Source organism: Eutrigla gurnardus (genome assembly GCF_963514095.1).
Source record: "Eutrigla gurnardus genome assembly, chromosome: 21".
Classification (NCBI taxonomy): Eukaryota; Metazoa; Chordata; class Actinopteri; order Perciformes; family Triglidae; genus Eutrigla; species Eutrigla gurnardus.
In genome coordinates, this window is record NC_139932.1 from 3,749,834 (window position 1) to 3,768,972 (window position 19,139).

At 40.6% G+C, this 19,139-nt stretch overlaps 1 protein-coding gene across 1 annotated transcript in view; it reads right to left on the bottom strand.

Annotated features, from left to right (window-relative positions):
• Positions 1 to 19,139, bottom strand: part of trhde.1 (thyrotropin releasing hormone degrading enzyme, tandem duplicate 1) — a 201,562-nt gene that overhangs the window by 33,407 nt on the left and 149,016 nt on the right. Inside the window, exons 7-13 of the mRNA XM_084038494.1 lie at positions 18,924 to 19,061; positions 17,493 to 17,558; positions 9,183 to 9,248; positions 8,494 to 8,672; positions 1,602 to 1,690; positions 791 to 924; positions 386 to 441 (exon numbers count right to left, since the gene is read on the bottom strand). Of these exons, the coding sequence (XP_083894620.1) occupies positions 386 to 441; positions 791 to 924; positions 1,602 to 1,690; positions 8,494 to 8,672; positions 9,183 to 9,248; positions 17,493 to 17,558; positions 18,924 to 19,061 (728 nt within the window). The remainder of the gene's footprint in view (positions 1 to 385; positions 442 to 790; positions 925 to 1,601; positions 1,691 to 8,493; positions 8,673 to 9,182; positions 9,249 to 17,492; positions 17,559 to 18,923; positions 19,062 to 19,139) is intronic.

The following is a 19,139-nucleotide window of genomic DNA, read 5'->3' on the forward strand; positions in this document are numbered from 1 at the left end:
CTGACTAAACCGGTGATAAAGTCCAATATACAGTATATCCGTCCATTCAAAACCTTCACCCCATCAAAACAGACATATCTGAGGCTGGCAGACACATCACCAGCCCTGTTTATCAAACCAACACTCCTGATTGCAAATCAATTACAAGCAAACTGAAACAGAAAGAATGGATCGCCCTGGCTGTACTCTCCCACTGTGGGAGCAGATGTCTTCCAGGCTTAGTGACAGATGAGCCTCTCAGAAAGAGAGACGGAGAGAGAGGTCGGGAAACAAATTATTCATCCACCACTTTCTTCTGTTCCCTTGTGTGTCTGTCTTTGAAGAGGGGATTGTAAACCAGACTGAAACAAAAAAATAAATATGTTGTGGTTTAAAGAGGACTCACCTCGCCAGGTTGAAGGCGTCATCGATAAGACCTGCCCTGTTTCCAACTGAAATAACCTGGGAAAGAGTCAGTACAACCAGTCAGTCCTGAAATAGTGACAATATTGTAATCTAGTTATTCATGTACAGGGACCCAAATGTTCCTATTTCAGTATGAAAACAACACCAGTGGAAAGTCAGTCAGGATTCTTTCTTTGTGCTGGACATACGTTCATGAACAAAATGGCCAGAGATGTAGCACATGGTATTAAATATTGACAAAGATCGTTTCCAAAAAAACTTTAAAAAATGGAAAATCCGTGTCCATGTACAAAAATCACTAGATTTTAATTTTATGACAATTTCACGAATTGCTGTGAGACTATTTTGGTCAGTAATAGACAGACAGTCAGGCAGACAGGCATACTTGCGGGTTGTTGTGAAGCTGTTGAATCAGCAGTTTCCAGTTGTGGAGGTTATAGTTCACGCGGAAGTAGCCCGTCTGGTTGATGTTCCCTAGCAACCAGGTGGTGTCGTCCATGTGACCGATCCTGTGGGTTTCTGAGACGAAATAGAATTTTTAGTGAGGGAGTTAATCAAGAATTCCTCCCCTATACACTGGTTCATAAAAGTCAAGATCTTAGTTGAAGTTCATGTGATATGCAGACGATACCACACTGTCCTGCTGGGGGCAAGAAACTGTATCATGAAAATACAAACTGTGAGGAATCTGTATGAAGTATTAATCAATGGGCCAATCACCTACTGGTTGTGGAGAAGACTGCTTCAGAACCAGCTTTATTCCTCAAAACAGAAGCAGAATAGAGTTTTCATCTCCATAAACAGAACTGGCTTAATTCTCCAAAATCTGAAGCTATACAAGCTTTATTTAAAAAAAAAAAAAAAGGCCCAGGGAGGGTTTTACTCTCTAAATAAAGAACATACCTTGAATCTATTACTGTGAGCTTTATTCGCTATAAACCAGAATGAGGTTTATTCCCACTGCTGACAGACCTCTTTCAGTCCATTAACTACAAATTACCCATCTCGAGAATTAACTTGGGATCCTGTGATGCTTTGCTCTGTTACCGGAACGAAATAATCCCAAGACAACAGCTTGTTTTCTCAAGGTAACAAGATAATTGAGATTGTAAAACGCACTTTGATGGATGATGATTTCAGACCTCGGAGCAGTATTTTCCAGTTTTAACACCTGAAGCTGACTGGCAGTACTGTACCTGTCTTGTTGTTGATCCAGATGAGGCTTTCAACACAAACACTGGATGCATTCCCCACAGCGACCGTCAACGGAACCTGCCACTGTAAACTAGAGAGGAAGAGTGATGTCAGTAATGGTCTGCAGAATTGGATTTGGTTTTATTGCCTCAGTTATCAGATAGAGAGACATTAGAGAGAGAGAGTGGCGGTCGGCAGCGATCAGTCAACATCGGTCAGCTGGAAGTGGAGCGAGCAGCACTGACTGTTATAAGAGGGAGGAAGTGTAATAGCTGCAGCCGTCAGGTCGCATCAGTCAAGTGGAAGTATCTGAGGGGTTACTGTCTTCTTCTTCAGAGAGCCAGAAGGTTAAACGTTCTGTCCGGGGAAGACTGCAGGTCAGTTTGGTAATTTCTACATTTTCAGATCACATAAAAGATACATAAATTGCTCCGTTACTGCTTCAACGAATTCCCCATTAGACTTGTGAAAAACCTTTTAAAAACCAATTGAGTATCTGAAAAGTGCATCACAGCTGAGCTCAAAAGACGCCGTTTGTCTTAGTTCCTGAGAGGCTGACGTTAAGGAAATGTTTTTTTGAATTGGAGCGAGATTGACAGGAGCACAGAATATATTTATTTATTTATTTTTTCAATGAGTGCGTTCCAGTGAAAGCGTTATTGATATTTTATAGTCCAAATGTTGAATGCTGATGATGTTTTGAAGCTCTGAGAACCAGAGGAGCTGCGGAATCAGAGTTGTACATCAGTAAAAAGACTTTTAATGTTTTTCTTTCAAGTTTAAATCTGCATAAATACTGCCCGTTTTGTTCTCTTTACTCCACTTAATTGATTTGACCACTATTTACAGATTAACACTAAACGCATATATCACATTAAATTGCTTTCACAAGATGTAACTATAACCATCCATAATGAATTGCATTAGTATTACATTAACAATCATATTTCAGAAGAGTATTCAGAATGCAAAGTATGGCTATTACGACCATGATTAGCGTAAACCACTGTGAATTCCCAGGAGAGGGCTGGGATTCTCTACATCCAGCCCAAAGGCCCCTTTTCAGTGATGGCGTGTCAACATACGCTCATAACATGCATAGTGTCTTTTCAAAATAAACTTCACCAGATGTTATAATGTTCAGGTGACAAAACCTCTTAGTTAGGTTGATACTACGACTGTTGCCCTACCCATAATGCTGCAGGTGAGTGTGTCACATACAAATGCTCACAGGCTCGTCAAACTTGCTGCTGACAAATGTGGAATGATGGTTTGATGGAGCTGGAGAGAATTTGTGGCTGAGATAAAGAAAGAGCCTAAAATCAGCTCCTGGGTGTCATGTTTCCATCACTGCCCATCAGAGCTGGATTCCATAGATAGACAGAATATCATCTTCACACTGAAGGCAAGAGCCAGATGTTTGTTTGTTTTTTGTCGACTGAAGAAGAAAAAGGTGTGTGAAGAGAGAGATAACTCTTAGAGCTCATTAGGAAGAAATACACTTATTGATACTCTGTTAGTGACCATTACACACACACACACACACACACGAGCACTAACGACACATCTAACAGTCTTTGAAGTGAGATGTCATCAAAAAGATTCATATTTGAATTAAAGTGGATTTTAATTAGAGATAGATCGCAATCAGTGTGTGTGTGTGTGCATGTATGGTAAAGTGTAGGTGTGATTGTAACATAGTCAGCCAGAGAAGACTCATTTATAAGCTCATAACAGCCATGTGTCACTGCAGGCAATGGTAGATCAATACTGCTGCCTAGCAACCACGTTTTTGATCTGATACGTGTTGGACAGGAGTGAAAGCCAATTACACACACACACACACACACACACACACACACACACACACACACACACACACACACACACATGCATAGACAGCATAATGTGTTTTTTCATATTTGATTGAAATGAAGGCTGTTTTTTTTTCTAACAGTGGGAGTGAGTTAATGGTTTATTCATCAAAGGCACAAACCACCTGAAAACACACACACACACACACACACACCCACACACACACACACACACAAACTATAGGTCAATATAGGGTAAAAATGAACTAATAGAAATCTCCATGAAACGTTTCCAGTTGATACATTAACAAAATTGGTTTAACAAGTTTTATGAAATAATGTATTTATGCAAATGATCCATTACCTTAAATATGTGCTTGCATACATTTGCAAACATTTTCAGTAAATTGTGAAGTAAGTGACATATTTAGTCCAAACTCAACATTATTACTAATACATTAACATTATTATATGTGGAATCATTAAATGTTTTACATTAAATTAGTTGCACCAACATTATTACAATACATTAACATTATTAACAATATTAAAAGAAAAAGCAGGAAATCTGGAACCATGAAATGTTTCAAAGAGCTGCCAATACAATTCATGTCTTGAACAAACTTGCATGTTTTTTTTTTGTTTGTTTTAATTCTGCATATGTTTCATGTGCAAAAGTGTTAATTTGTAAATAATTGTCGTGGAGTAAAAATTGCAATATTTGTCTCTGAGATGTAGTGGAGTAGAAGTATGAGAAGAAGATACTCAAGGATAGTACATGTATCTCAAATTTGTATTTATGCACAGTACTACATGCATTGTCTGGTACCTTTCTTCAGTCAAAAATACCATAAACAGTTTTGATCAAATAAACAATGAAGTCTAACTTAATGCCAGTTATTGAATGTTCATCTTAGCTTATGGCACTGCTAACTGCTGGAGATGTTAGGACTTTGCATATGTCAAAATGCAAAATGCATTGACTCTGAAAATCATGGGTGTGTTCTAATCCTGCTCTATGTGGAAACTGTCCATCCATCGTCAACAGCTTATCCTGTATTCAGGGTCGTGGGGGGCAGAATTAAATTAATCCAGTTGATAAATTAAATATTTTTTATTGTTCCCTTGTTCTATCATGTTAACGTCACACTGCTATTTCTACGTATTTTGCACTTTAATTATTATATTTCTGTTATATAAAAAGCTAAAGCCGTGAATACATACACTTCTTGTCCTTGTATTTGTCTTTCTGTTGCCTCATGAATAATTTATGGCCATCCTGTTAAAAGCTAACTGAATAAAACACACAGTCTCTCCGCGTCCTCCAATCACATTTGCCTATCAGATGACGAGGCTTCCTTTCTCTTTAGCTAATCACAGAGTGAAGTGGTGACGTGTTTACATCCTGTTTGATTTATTTTCAGTATCATTAGCTTGACCTTATCGTGAGCTGTCCTCTGGTTTCTACTCGTCACTTTTTTCTGTCAGCTCAGTTCTTTCAAAAGCATCGGTTTGTTTGATGCTGGGAAAATACAATTTGAAACGTTGCAGGGGAACTGGAAGAAGAGAAGAATGTTAAGTGGGAAAAAATAAACAAAATGTCACCTTAACACTTTAAGTTCAAATCAGTGTGACAGAAATTTTGAAAACAAAGATTTTTATTTAAATGAAAGGCTTCTTTTCCTTTAAGATGGCTGGTTTTCAGACAATTACACAGAATAACAACATTATAGCACAACAACTCACAGTCACACATCATCCAACTTGTTCTCACTCCAAACTCATCAAATCAAATGCTTGATTTGTGGCCCCTGGTTTGATACAAACACATTTGAGATGCACCAGGCTTTCAGCTAACTCCAACATAAACCCTCCGTGCCATTATTAGACAGTTAAAGCAAATGACCTAGTGTAGAGTGAAAATGTCCGCAAAAAGTTGAAAGGATTCAATGGGTCGATCGAACCCATAATTTTCACCCAGCAGACCGCTGTTTGTGTCTCATGTTAAAAATCAAACGTGATCTTTTTCTAAGCTCACCAAGTAGTTGTATTGCCTAAACCCTAGTTGCTGTTGCCAAAACCTAACCAAATGTGTTTATTTCCCAAACCCAACCAATAACTTGTATTTGCTGAAACCCGACCAAGTATTTCTGGAGCATAAACCTAGCAAAGACATTTTTCTTGCCTTAACCTAACATGGTACTTTTGTTCGCTAAACCCGACCAAATACATTTGTTGTCTAAACCCAACCAAAAACTTCTGTTGTCCATATCTAACCAAGTACATTTTGTGGCCTAAACCAAACCAAGTACTTTTGTTGACAAAGACTAATATTTCGAATTGGATGTTCAGTGCTGACCGTTGACCGCAATTTCTTCAAAGTTTGAGTCTGGGAACTCACTTCCCATTTCTCTCACTCCTCATTTCCTGTCATCTCTCCACTGTCGATTTACTAATTAAGGCATAAAAACACCCCCAAAACACACTAAAACAAACAGCAGACAAAAACGCAGGGGTCCTAACATTGATGCTTCTGTGAAACCAAACATCTGAGGATTTGAAACCATTGGCAACAACAGTCACCATGCTAGATTAAATAGAAGCATTAAAACCACCCATGAAAAGCAGCATATCTAAAATCACTAACACTGCTGTGGCTCAAAGACATTGTTTCCTCCAGAAAGTATCATGGCTGGGCAATTTCTTTCTGTATATTCCCATGATTTTTCTGCATGTAAATAAAAAACAAATACAATAATATATCTGGATTCTAAGTGTATAACACTCTAGGACACTGGTTCTGAGCACACAGGTCCAAACAGCAGTGTCGGCCTCTCATTCGATCCACCAACGGTTCAACTAAAAGCACAACAGTTTCTCTTCACAAGCGTCGGTGAGCGCCCTGGGACTGTGTCTGGATGCAGCCCTGTGAGACACCATGACCTCGAAAGAAAAGGGTTGATCTCCACCTACAACAAACGGCTACAGTTAATCAGCCAAAGAGACCTTGGGAGCGACTCTGAGCTGAGAAGCTTGAGCGAAACACAAAAGACTGCAGATGAAAGAAGGAAAAGGAACAAATGAAGTCAAAAAAAAAGGTAAAGAAACTTTTGGTGGAGAAACTGAGTAGGTCAGAGTGCTTGTAAATGTCATCTACAGTTGAAAAACATGACAGAAAAAAAAGAGTTGAAGAGAAAAGAAAAGAAGTGAACAACAGGTAACAACGAGAAAAAGTAACTGATGAAGTATTGATGGAGGAGAAAGTGGGTCGATAAAACAGCGAACAGAATAATCTCCAGAGGTTGTGAAGGATGTGAATAAAACATCATGTGAATCAAATATGAATGAAATATAAATGATGTAAAGGTGGTAAAGAAAAGTGCTCTTTCAGGAGAAAATGCAGAACAAACTTATTGAGGTGTGAAAACGAAAAGGGGTGAATAACTTAACGACATGGAGAGAAGATGTGTGAAAGGACTACAGCTGTTTAAAGGCCTGTTCCCTGGAGAGCAGTTATTCTTAGGACCTTAAAAGTCGTGGGCTTCAACAAGCAAAGGTTATCCTGAGGCTTGCAGCAAACAGAATGTCAGGTTTCTATTTTCATATCGTCCAGTCGTCAAGATCGCTGATAGGTGGCTTTACGTCACAAATTAAATGGCAGCATGGACAACTTCAGCCCCTTTTATGCTGCCTTTTCTTGGCAAAATCATCACTCCATTTTTACACAAAAGTGGTGAGTGTAAAAGCTACAGAGATGGAACGGAGGGTTGTTCCGCTGGCAATGAAGGTCTCAGAGCCGTAACAGAGTAGAGTACGTGCCTGACCCGCCACCCAAGGATGCAAGAAGCATCGGAATATTGACCCAAAGAAGATAGGAAGCCAGTACTGTGCGAGGCCGCCATTGTATGATTAACATGTCCCATCAACTCTCGGTTCAACTTCCGTTGTTGTTTTGGTGACACTTATCATGTATACATTTATACATCATACACCCACTCTGTTTCCGCAAAGCTGGGATGCTTGTGTAAAAGTAGACACCAAAGTTCAGTATAAATGGCACGATCGTGGCCTATTTAGGGGTCTTCTTTCCCTCATTATGGCGGAATATGAGTAGAAACACTTTTAGTTTCAAAGCCTCTACACACCAGGATTGTGAAGTGTAAGCGACACACAAACATGCAAAATCCTCCTCTGCAAACATTTCGGATCAAAACTATTAATACCGAAAGTGAATTTGCGACAAAACGATCAATAAAAGGTTGGAAGAGATTCTCGCAGTCAGAGCTGCAAATCCCAGACTGTCCTCCTCGAGAAAACGACCACATAGGTCGTGTGTCAAGCACCGAATTACGACCATATGTTACGTTTCAAAATAGCGCGCCCTCTAGCGGTCAAGTAAATATCGACACTCCGGTGTCTCAGACGATCGCCCCCCCCCCCCACACGTCGACCTAAACCTACCCCGATTCCACGACATCTTCCCCCCACCCCCTCCCCACCCCCCCCCTACTTCAGGCACAATTTGGGGATCAGTATCTTGCTGACACTTTTATTGAGTTTCTTTTTAGTAAAATGCTCTGAGTGAGTTGAGTTCCCTCTGATAAACAGTTAGACAGTGTAAATGTCCTGGTTCAGACCAGGGAGCCTCTGTGTTATTCACTATAGTGTACGTATTGAAAATGTACATTACGCACAACATGATTGGTTGATGAGTTTATTCATGATATCAAAGCTCTTCTTTTTGGATAAAATTTTCTTTTTCCGCTGTGAAATATTCCCATTCTTTGTTAAAGTACTCAACAATCAACAATTCAAAAAATGTATATTGATGCTTGAATTAACTATGTAACAGTATTGCACGACTCCTTTAAAAAGTCTGTGTTCTGTTTAACGGTATCATTTTATTTTTTCGAGCACAATCCAAAAAATCCTAATTGATTTCATTGAAACTTGTTGTAACACCTGCACAGAAATGGTTCAGTTATTGTTGAATTGTCTTCCTGTTTCAAAGGTTAAAGGTCAGTACAACATAATAACTCCTTTGCATTAGAAGAGATTGTAAACTTTAAAAAAATCCAACCTGTTGTTGCTCCTGACTTCCTGCCCATATAGGAAGTGCTCCTGGCTGACGACGATGTAATGAGTGGGGAGCTGCTCTGATTGGTTCTTGCTGATGGTAACAATGGGGTATCCCATTTGTAGAGTCCACCTGTCCATCATCTGCCCAATGTCAATGTCTTGCCCCTCTGAACGCATGGCCTAGAGACAACAAAGCCACGTGTGATCAATCAATGACTTACAATGTACATAAATGATTCACTGATTATTTAAATAATGAATCATCACTAATAACCTGGTAAAAGGTTCATCAATTTATAGTTCAAAGTCGCTTAATTGTAGAACACATGACTGACTTTCAGGTAATTGGAGTTCTGGTTAGCTGGCAGCTCATTAAAGCCATCTCAGTGAAACCAACATCGCTAACGAAGATTAATTGAATTAAAACTTCTTTTCCCCATAGCTTCCTGTGTGCAGGACAAACAAGACAAACAAGCCTCAAGTCTCCCTGCCAATCACGTTACCACGGCAACAGGACTTTCCCTTGCCACCGTCCCCTTTAGTCGGGTCTTAACGAGCATCCCCCGGCCTTCATTACAACTGTTGTGTTAAATAATTAACGCCCCCTGTCAGTCTGGCTGCTTTAATCCGCCCCAGAGCCAAATGTGGACCGCTTCCAGATTCAAAACCCCGCAGACTGGTGAGTGTTACCTGAGACAATTTGCTCCACAGGTCATCCCTGGCTGCGTTGCTGTACATGTGACTCAGCAGGTAATCCTGAAAACCAAACCAGAAGAACAGATGTGAATTTAAACACATTCTCACTCCCAAATCAAATACCCGCCTGGTCAGTGTCCAGAAGCTTCAAAATGGCACACTAAGTATCCTACTAATGATTCATAGACTGTATGAAGAAGTGGATTTGTCATCATGACATCACCCAGTGGTTTGTGAACTACGATTTTGAAGCCTTGAGTTCAGCATTTGTACCATCTTGGAATCTTGCAACCAGTGAACAGAAGTGACCATGTTTGGACTGTGGAGGAGCGACGGGTGGATTCCATTATTGAAAGTAAATTTTACAGTTAATTATTAAAGGAATCTGAGTAGCTTATTGCATTTCTCTTGTGGTAGTGTGATAGTTTTGCATGTGACACCCACAGAAGTGTCCTGTGTGAAAGTCCTGTGTTTGTATGAGGCAGATGGGTTCACATTACGACACTGGGGTTAAGTGTAGCGGACACTGAGGAGGGCTGTATGTATCTATATAGGTTTCTATAACGCTAAGTATCATAACTTAATCACATTATACATGTTCTGGTTTATGCTGTTTACATACAGGTATATACTAGACTCACTGCTGTCATGTCACTTAACCTTGTATTCAATTGCTCTCATAGAATTATTCTTATAGCTGTATATACACCAGATTTTATTTTCTATCTTTCTGTACTCGTTTCTGTTAAACTCTCCATTAAGCTCATACTTTGGCCTTCAATGTAAAATTTAAACACAATGGGCCCTAGTTTTGTAGACTAGGCGTAGTCAGCACGCAGCGCACCTGCACCACGCCGACGGGGTGTGTCCGCCTGGACTTTGCGAGTTTCGTGCACCATGCAGGCTCACGCAGGCACGCCTCCCGTCACTCCCACCCGTGCAAGTGGGAAAGAGGGAGGAGAAGAAGGCGTGAGTGGGAGACGAGGAGGAGACGAGGCGTGGACTGAATACAGCTGATTCAGATCTTCACCAATCAAATGAGCTCCTCTCCTCACCTTTAATGCGTTAGGGGAGGTTCAGTGCAAGTTCCGTCACTTGACAACCCGATGACAGAAGCAGCGCCGCCGCTCCCACCACGCGCATCACGCGCTGTGCGCGCGTATCATAATAATAACAATGCCCATATTATAAAAAACAGAAAGTCTCGGCGAGGCTTTTTGCCACGAAACTTCCGCTGCACCAAGCTGAATCTCTGACGCCTCCCCCTGCTGCGCCGCCACACCCATCTTGGCGCAAGCGATCCACCAAACTGCCAAACTGACGGTGCGCAAGGCTGCGCGGGTCGAAACTTGCATTACGTCAGCTCCGCCACCCTCCGCTGACCTGCGCCACGAAACTAGGGCCCAAGGTTTTATTGTGAGTCCCTCAACAAATACACTCAGTGTGAGGTTTGATTTATTATTCAGCCGAGATGAATGTCACTGAAAACCAACAAGCTCTAGCTGTGATAATGTCTTGGTTGTGTGCGTTCAACCTCTTCTTTAACAGAGAATGCTTACGCAAATGAGTACCAATCAATTTCAACCAGTAATATCATGACATACGTCCATCAATCGGAAACTTGTTGCTGTACAGCGCACACATATACTGTTTCACTTGAGGATGCTCACAGTAGAGAGGATACAGATCCTTCTGTTTCACTGTGATGCAAAAATGAAATGGGCTGTTTTGATCAAGGATTAAAGAATTAAATTCTAATCCCTTTGGACCCGACCGGGTCAGGCAGCAACCTCCAAGTCTGAAAAGTAAAGCCAATTTGTGTGTTAAGAATTAAGAACTCCTCTGGTTGCAAACAGACGTCTGATTGCATGGAAGTCTATGAAAACCCTACTTCTCTCTTGATGTATTATCTCAGTAAACATTGTAAACATGAGTTTATGGTCTCAAGCTCTAGTTTCAAGTCTTCTTCAATCCAGCATGATGTTCATTTTGAGCTTTAACCCTTTCACAGTGTTTGTACTTCAAGAAAATGAACTGTAACATTTTGATCGTCTTGATGCCTTATTCAGCATTTTATTGCTTCACCCACTTTTCACTTCGGGTTGCAAAAAAAAAAAAAAAAAAAACTAAAACAACTACTAACTAAGATTCACTTAAATGTAGTGATTTGGAACAAAACAGTGAACAGAATATGGGCGTCATTATTATTTTCCTCATATAAATATTCCGGAACAAGTACAAATGCGATGCATATGTACGAGATGGAGTGAATTTGTTGGTTTTAGAAGCCAACATCGTGAAATAATCATTTCAAATCATTTGAATGTGTTTCAGTTTTGTAAATTGTGAATTTAAGTCTTCATGACATGAAAAGCCGGTCTCGAGTGCCTGTGTTGAGTCTGAAGGGCTTTGGGCTCAATCCCGGCTCCGACTTCAAACCCCAACTTGTACGTTCTAAGCTAATGAACAAGGTGAAACCTCAAACACTCCCTGGGAGAGTCTTAGCGATGCAGCAGCTTTGTTTCCAACGTGTAAGTCGCTGTGACGGATGTGTCTGGTTCCATCTCCGTCTGTTTCCTGTAGCGTTTTAAAGAGTCCTCACTGCAGACGATCTGGGATCAGGTTTTAAAGCCTGGCCAATGTTTGGGTTTATAATAAAACTCGAAAAGGCAGAAAGTGGAGGAAGATAACAGAACATCTATGTGTGTTTGGAGGGTTAATATGATGATACACATGATAACAACACTGTGTGTGTGTGTGTGTGTGTGTGTGTGTGTGTGTGTGTGTGTGTGTGTGTGTGTGTGTGTGTGTGTGTGTGTGGACCTTCACTAAAGCTGACCAGTGATAAAACGCACGTTTAGCAGCACTTGAACCGAACTGATAACCAGCGTTCTGTAAGACAGAGATGGATGTGAGTGATAATAGTTTCATTAAATTCATCTGAGGGTGACATTAAACTCGACCTCCATTCTCCATCCACACTCAATGGCGTCTCCTACATATAATATTCCCATCCAACGAAATAGCCCTCGCAGACTCGTTTCCATGAAAACATTCTTTTTCACACTTGGTTCGAAATAGAACAAAACATGCTAAAAAACATAGTTGGGTTTAGTAAGAAATAACCCAGTATGGCTTTTAACATAACTAAAAAATTGAAAGAAAACAAAATCACAACAAAATCACTTTGTCCACATGGGACCAAACATCAGTCTCCTGTTTTTTGAGCCGCCCACCACGCAGACCTCCTCCCTAGGCGGACGTCTGCAGACAGTTTGAAACTAATTTGTGATACATCAACAGCAAACGATCCACAACAAAATACGCTTCCCTTGAAACATAAGTCACAATGCATTTTCGTTGTGTGGGAACGTTTTTAGGAGAGCGAGCTGTTAATAGGCCAGTTGAGACTTTCTCTGGAAGCAGCTGTGCTCCGTTAGGAAATGCATCTAAATCCAAGCTGTATGCTCAGCAAAGATAAACCTTTGTCACCTAGCAGATCGTGTAAAGAACATCTAATTCTGTGCTCCTCAATGTAACTAGGAAGCCGTGATTACTGAAAGCACGTGAGCACGTAAAACTATAACTACTTCAATATAGCATGTGGAGCCAACATGTTCTCTATTAATATCACTTCTTGCACTGCAAAAAAAGACAAAATAATGGTCAGTGGAAACCAAACTCAAAGCACTCCTGGGGGATCCCAGACCCGGATTTGACTTGTAACACAGCATTGCTACACTGTTGTACTGCTACTTTTACAAAAAGTATTTCTTCCCCCACTGATGTCTGAGAGTATGACTATGTGGCAAGGGGAGACTGTTTGCCGTTTGAGCAATCATGCCGTTTTTGGCATGCAGTGCAAATGTTTTTGTACTTTCTCTTGTATTTGAATATTTCTGCATTCTGGGTCCCTAAACAGTCTTGGAAATGGAAAGTGGGTTTTACTGGAGAGCTGAGGCTCATTCTGGTGTGATGACATTAGTCCACATAGTAGCAGTTTTATTGGAGTGAGACAAAATGAGCTGTTGTGACCTGTTGATGAAACTTTACAAACATAAACTATAGACAGAGGACGTATATTGACAATAAAGGGGCTTCTCAGCTGTTTCTAGACCAGAAATGCACATAAGTGTAAGTGTCAAAGAGGGAACTATTTTGAAACAATGTGTGGTTTCCATTAAGGTGCAGGAGTGAAAAACAAGGTCACAGTGAGTGAAATGTGACAGGAGCAAAAACAACGCTCAGAAACAGTTTGAGGTTCAAAGGGAAACCGTTTGCGTGAGTTATTTGTTACACGGCGGATCAATAATCATATAATGAGGTTCAGGAGTGAAGCTAAAGCTTCTAATATTATTCACATCCACATCCGAGTCAGAAGTAAGACTGAGGAACAGTGATTTTTCTGCTCAAGAATACAGAAAAGGTGAACAAATATCGATGTTTCATGTCAGCAGATGTCAGTTTTTCAAGGTAATTAAAATGAAATGGCGTTGGCAGCATTGATTCCCACTGAATGGAGCTCATGAATGTAAATCCACATATCATGTAATCCGGGTGCCTGCAAATGTCACCTTCTTTGTTTTACAACTTTTGAATATATCGAACAAGACGTTTTCTATCAATTTGTTTTTCATGAAAACTACATTTAATAATCTCTGTACAGTCTCTGTATATTAAACAGAATAAACACAATTTCACACCAATTCTTTTCTGGGACTTGTATCACCATCAACTCTCCTTCTTTCCCAGCTACAGTCTTGTTTTTCCCGTTTGTATTCCCTTCTCCTCACCATTCTGCAAGTGTTGCTAAACCGTGTCAGGAGTCTGATGCTTTAAACCCGAGATGCACATTCAGAATTCACTGTGTTCATGTCCAAAGAATGTTCATAAAACCTGAAGGGTATCGCCATATGCCTCATGTCTTCATCAGAAAATCATACATTCGGAATAAGGCCAAATGTGGCATTAGAATTTCACAATATTGTCACATTTGCATGCATATGAACTGTCGTTACATATTTGTTTCTGTGTTTTAGACATAGACTGTATATAAGAAGTGAACATACTAAGTGTGGCGTCACCCATTTGTTTGAGGACTACAGATTTGAAGGCTAGATTTGGGCATTTCATCCGTCGCCATCTTGAATTTTTGATGTCGCTATCTTGGATTTTTGCGATAAGTGAACAAAAGTGACCATGTTTGGACTGCAGAGGAGCAACGGGTGGATTTGACGAGCACAAGCCGCAGATCGTAAGCCCGAGCAGCAACCTTACCGGATCTGGATCCATCTGAATTCTGGTGTGAAGTGTTAAAGTCATCTTAGTAGCTAACTGCATTGGTAGCGTGGTAGAGACCTGTCAATCACCAGGTAGCCCCGCCCTAAAGCATCCCCTGCTTTCTGGACTCTAAATGGACCAGAATTGACTAAATGAACATCATGCTGGATTGATGAAGACTTGAAACTTTACAATGTTTACTGATATAATAAAGCAAGTGAGAAGTATTTTCTCATTGACTAGAGACTTCTCATGCAATCAGACTTCTTTTTGCAACCAGAGGAGTCGTCCCCCGGTGGTCAGTATGCAAGTTTAAGGCACTTCAGCTTGGTTTCACTTTTCAGAACCGGAGATTGCCACCTGGTTTTGGCTTGGTCTCATGAGTCACATTTTAGCTTAATTATTAAATGAATATTCTAAATAAAGAAAATTAAATTGGGTTGATCAGAATGAGACTCCTTCATGTGTCAAACGACCAAAAATATTATCCCAACATGTATTCATGCAGCTGAGGACTGAAACTAAGACTCGCATGTGGTTTGGTGATCAGCCCATTGTACATAGACCTGTAACACACACACACACACACACACACACACACACACACACACACACACACACACACACACACACACACACTCACTCACTCGTTATTTTCTGCTGCTGGATCAGCAGTGTTTTTATATAGATCTGGTTTCTCAGTGTGTTCCAGGTCACTGAAAGTTTCTGCAGGAAAATCAGGACAGTGTGTGTGTGTGTGTGTGTGTGTGTGTGTGTGTGTGTGTGTGTGTGTGTGTGTGTGTGTGTGTGTGTGTGTGTGTGTGTGTGTGTGTGTGTGTGTGTAAAAACTAAATTTCACCTACTTCCACCTTACATCACACTCACATCATTTTCACAGACACTGCCAACTGATTTCCTCCAATTTTGTGGATAAAAACGTCTTGGTTCCTTGGTTAAATAAACTCCAGTCTTCGCTGCTCTGACGACATTAACATTAAGCAGTGTGAACCATCAGAGAGCCAGTTAGCAGCTTCACGCAGCTGAACCATAAATAATGCAGCACACTGTGTCATTAACACCACCGATGTTGTCATCTACTCTGCTGTATCTTTTAGTGGTTTCGAGTCCATGAGACAAATTCAAGAGTATTCTGTTTCCTCATTCAGGCCTCCAGAGGAAAACAGTCTTATCAATATGAAGCTGAGATTTGCCCCAAAATAAATGTATTTCCTGAAATTACTTCCTGCTTTCTCTCTGATTCATGTTTCATCATTTTGGTGTCTCCACCAAAGAAGCATTTTTTAAATTCTACTTCATCCTCAACTGCAATGAAGCTTAATAAACCTAATTCCGAAGAACGTATGGTAACTCATTAAACTAAAATTTTATTTTCTCAAGTTCTGCTGTCGTGCTGCAAACATCTCAAAACCTCTGAAACCCACTGCCTTCGGGAGGCAATTAATTTTATGAGGGGGAATTTGGAGATTTTTAAAATTTTAAAATAGAGTTAAGGGAGTTTAGATTCAATTTGATTTTATTATTTAGTACTGAGAGAAGGGAGTTCTGCATCCAACCAAAAGTATGACGGTACATACTTATAGAAGTACCGTGATCACATCTGTCTTAGTGTTGACTCTTTTCTTTATTTCTCATGTAGATTACGACTCATTCATTTTTTCATTAAGAGAAAATTGCCGTGAGCCAAAGTGTCATTGCAGTTAACTAAAAAGTCTACAGTAATAGAGTCTTGCAGTTCAGTTAGCAACGCACAGGTTCCCTTGACAAAAAGCTAATGTGATTGCTCCGTTGGGTTTTAGATTATTGCAGAAAATAAACTCTGTGGCAAACAAACGTTTATGACACTTACATGTTTTGTTCAGCATAAATGCAATTTGCAAAAGTAAAGTTACAAACTAACAACATCGCACCACATGAATGCGAAGAAACACAACAAGCCTGTAGCGGCGGATTAGTCGGCGTGACAACAACCAGTAGTCACATTTAGCCACTTGTTAGCAACCGCCTTTGTTAAGACTCACGTATTTCATATCGTAGAACAAAACATTTAAATCTCTGATGCTTGCGTTAACCAAAGACCTTACTTGGAGCATCTGAACAAAAACACATTCAAAAAACGCATTGAGACGGGGGAACAGGAAGTGAAAAAAATGTTGACTCATTTCAGGGTTTTACATCTCATTCCTGCAGCACACAGACTTTTTGATTACTATGAGCAAACTATGAATATGTCAATTATTAACAAATGACAAATATGCATATTGTATAGTCGTTACACTATGTACATACATTTTTACTGATTTTGGGCTAATAATAAATCAAATGATGAACATCATTTTACTCCTGGCAGTGCGGAATAGGCTTTTGACAGCATTTAAACAGCTGAATGGATACAATATGGACTAAAATTGGAAACTATATTGGTGTCTCATGGTTGGGGTTACCTGGACTTATGACTGCAGTATTTTGAAAATCCTGGCTACAGTCCTGGATAGCAAAAACCTGTCCTTTGAGAACTGTAGCCCCTGTACAGCCTGAATTCAGGTCACTCATAGTGGATTGTAATATTGTTGTACAGCAGAAACATGTGCAAAGCCAAATCCATTTATTCACTGCCCATCTGTATACTCTCTATGCTTCAAACACCCAGGTTTCAGCCAAAATATGGCTACACACACACACACACACACACATACACACAGACACACACACACACACACACACACACACACACACACACATACACATACACACACACACACACACACACATACACATACACACACACACACACACACACATACACACAGACACACACACACACACACACACACACACACACACACACACACACACACACACACACACACACACACACACACGTATACAGCTTCTGTCTGAATGCAGGTGACAAACCATTTTAAAGCCAAACCCTAGCGCTCCCTGTTGTCCTCAGATACAAAACTCTGTATACACAGCTGGACCGGCGGGACGACATGAACTTACATTGAGTCCTTTCTGGAATAGCGTCTGTCCCATCACGTTAGCCAGCATCCGGATCAGCGCCGCCCCCTAAAGAGTGGATGGAGAAACACACTTTTAAATGCAATAATGAATAAAGACATGCTCTTAATGTCACACCGCGGTGAGGGATGTCTTGTCTTGGTTTGTTGTCTTGTGAATTTTCATGTTTTATTTTGAAAAAGTAACTCTCCTCTCGTTTCAGATCACTTACCCTTCCTCCTGTGTCATCAGTCTGACGTCATCCCTGATCCCTGATTGTTTCCACCTGTTCCCCATTACCCCCATGTGTCTTATAGTCTGCGTCTCCCTTTGTCTTGTGCCAGAATGTTTCGTTACTTCACGTGCATCTCCAGCCCCATGCTCAAGCCTTGATCTCCGTTAAAATTGTCGTGCCAGGATTCCATGTTATCAAAGTGGTATTTTGATTTTCCTTTTCACCTCTTAAGAGAGTAATTTTTGTTTGTACGTTTTCAGTCGTAGTGATAGAGTAGTTTGGTTTATAGCTTTTCATTTTCCTCATTTTTGAGTGACCCTATGTTATAGTTTTTGTTAGATCCATAGCCGTGTGTTTAAAGATTTACAGCCCATGTTTTTTCCTCCATCGGGAGCGCTTTTGGTTTGCCAGTTTTTTAGTTGTAGACCCCGCTAGATTAGACCCCTCTGTTTATAGTTTTGTTAGGACCCGTAGCTGAGAATTTAGAGAGTTGGCACTCTTGTTTTTTCCTCCTTCGGGAGCGCCTTTAGTTTTTTCCGAGTGTTATAGTAGTAAACCTCGCTAGAGTAGATAGAGCCCTGCCCTGCTAGTTTTTCCTCCGTTCGGAGTGATTTTCTGTTTCCTCCTTGTGGAGTGATTTTCTGTTCGCACCTTTTGTGAGTTTTGTGTCTTGAGTTATTCCTTAGTCAGTGTTTCATAGCCATTTATTGTATTACTCAGCCTTAAGAACTGAAAAGCGATCATCACAATAAAAACCAGTTTTGATCTCCGTCCACTCTGCATCTGAGTCCTCTCTCGAGCCTAGGCCTGACACTTAATAGTTAACGTCACACTAATCAAGTCCTTTAATAGGAACTGACCCTTCACTAAGTCCCGCCCCTTGAACACAGACTCTTCATAGCGCAGCATCGAAATTTGCAGTCCCAGTTATAGTTATAGTGAAGAGTTGAGGGAAGACATTGAATTGCATAATTATCCATAGATTTGACAATTAGATCTAGGCATCCTGGTTAGACTGCTAGTGGCTAGACTGCTAGTGGTTAGACTGCTAGTGGTTAGACTGCTAGTGGTTAGACTGCTAGTTAGCTCGCTAGCATGTCACCTAACCACTAGACTGCTAGTGGTTAGACTGCTAGTTAGCTCGCTAGCATGTCACCTGTTAACTCACAAGTGTGCCAATTCATTTTGTGGTGACTTACTTTTTTGTAGGCAATCCAGTCAAAGACTCGGTCAATATCCATCGCCTGTTCCACTTCCTGGGAGATCGGGTGGGATGAACTTAAGCCGTCCAATAGCATCACCTCATGGAGGACATCGGTCAGGAAGCGTTGCTTCTCCTGAAAACACACAGATATTTGTCTTTGCCGGTGAGTCCCCAAAGTGTTGGAGCCTCACCTACCAAATGCTGGTCCCTA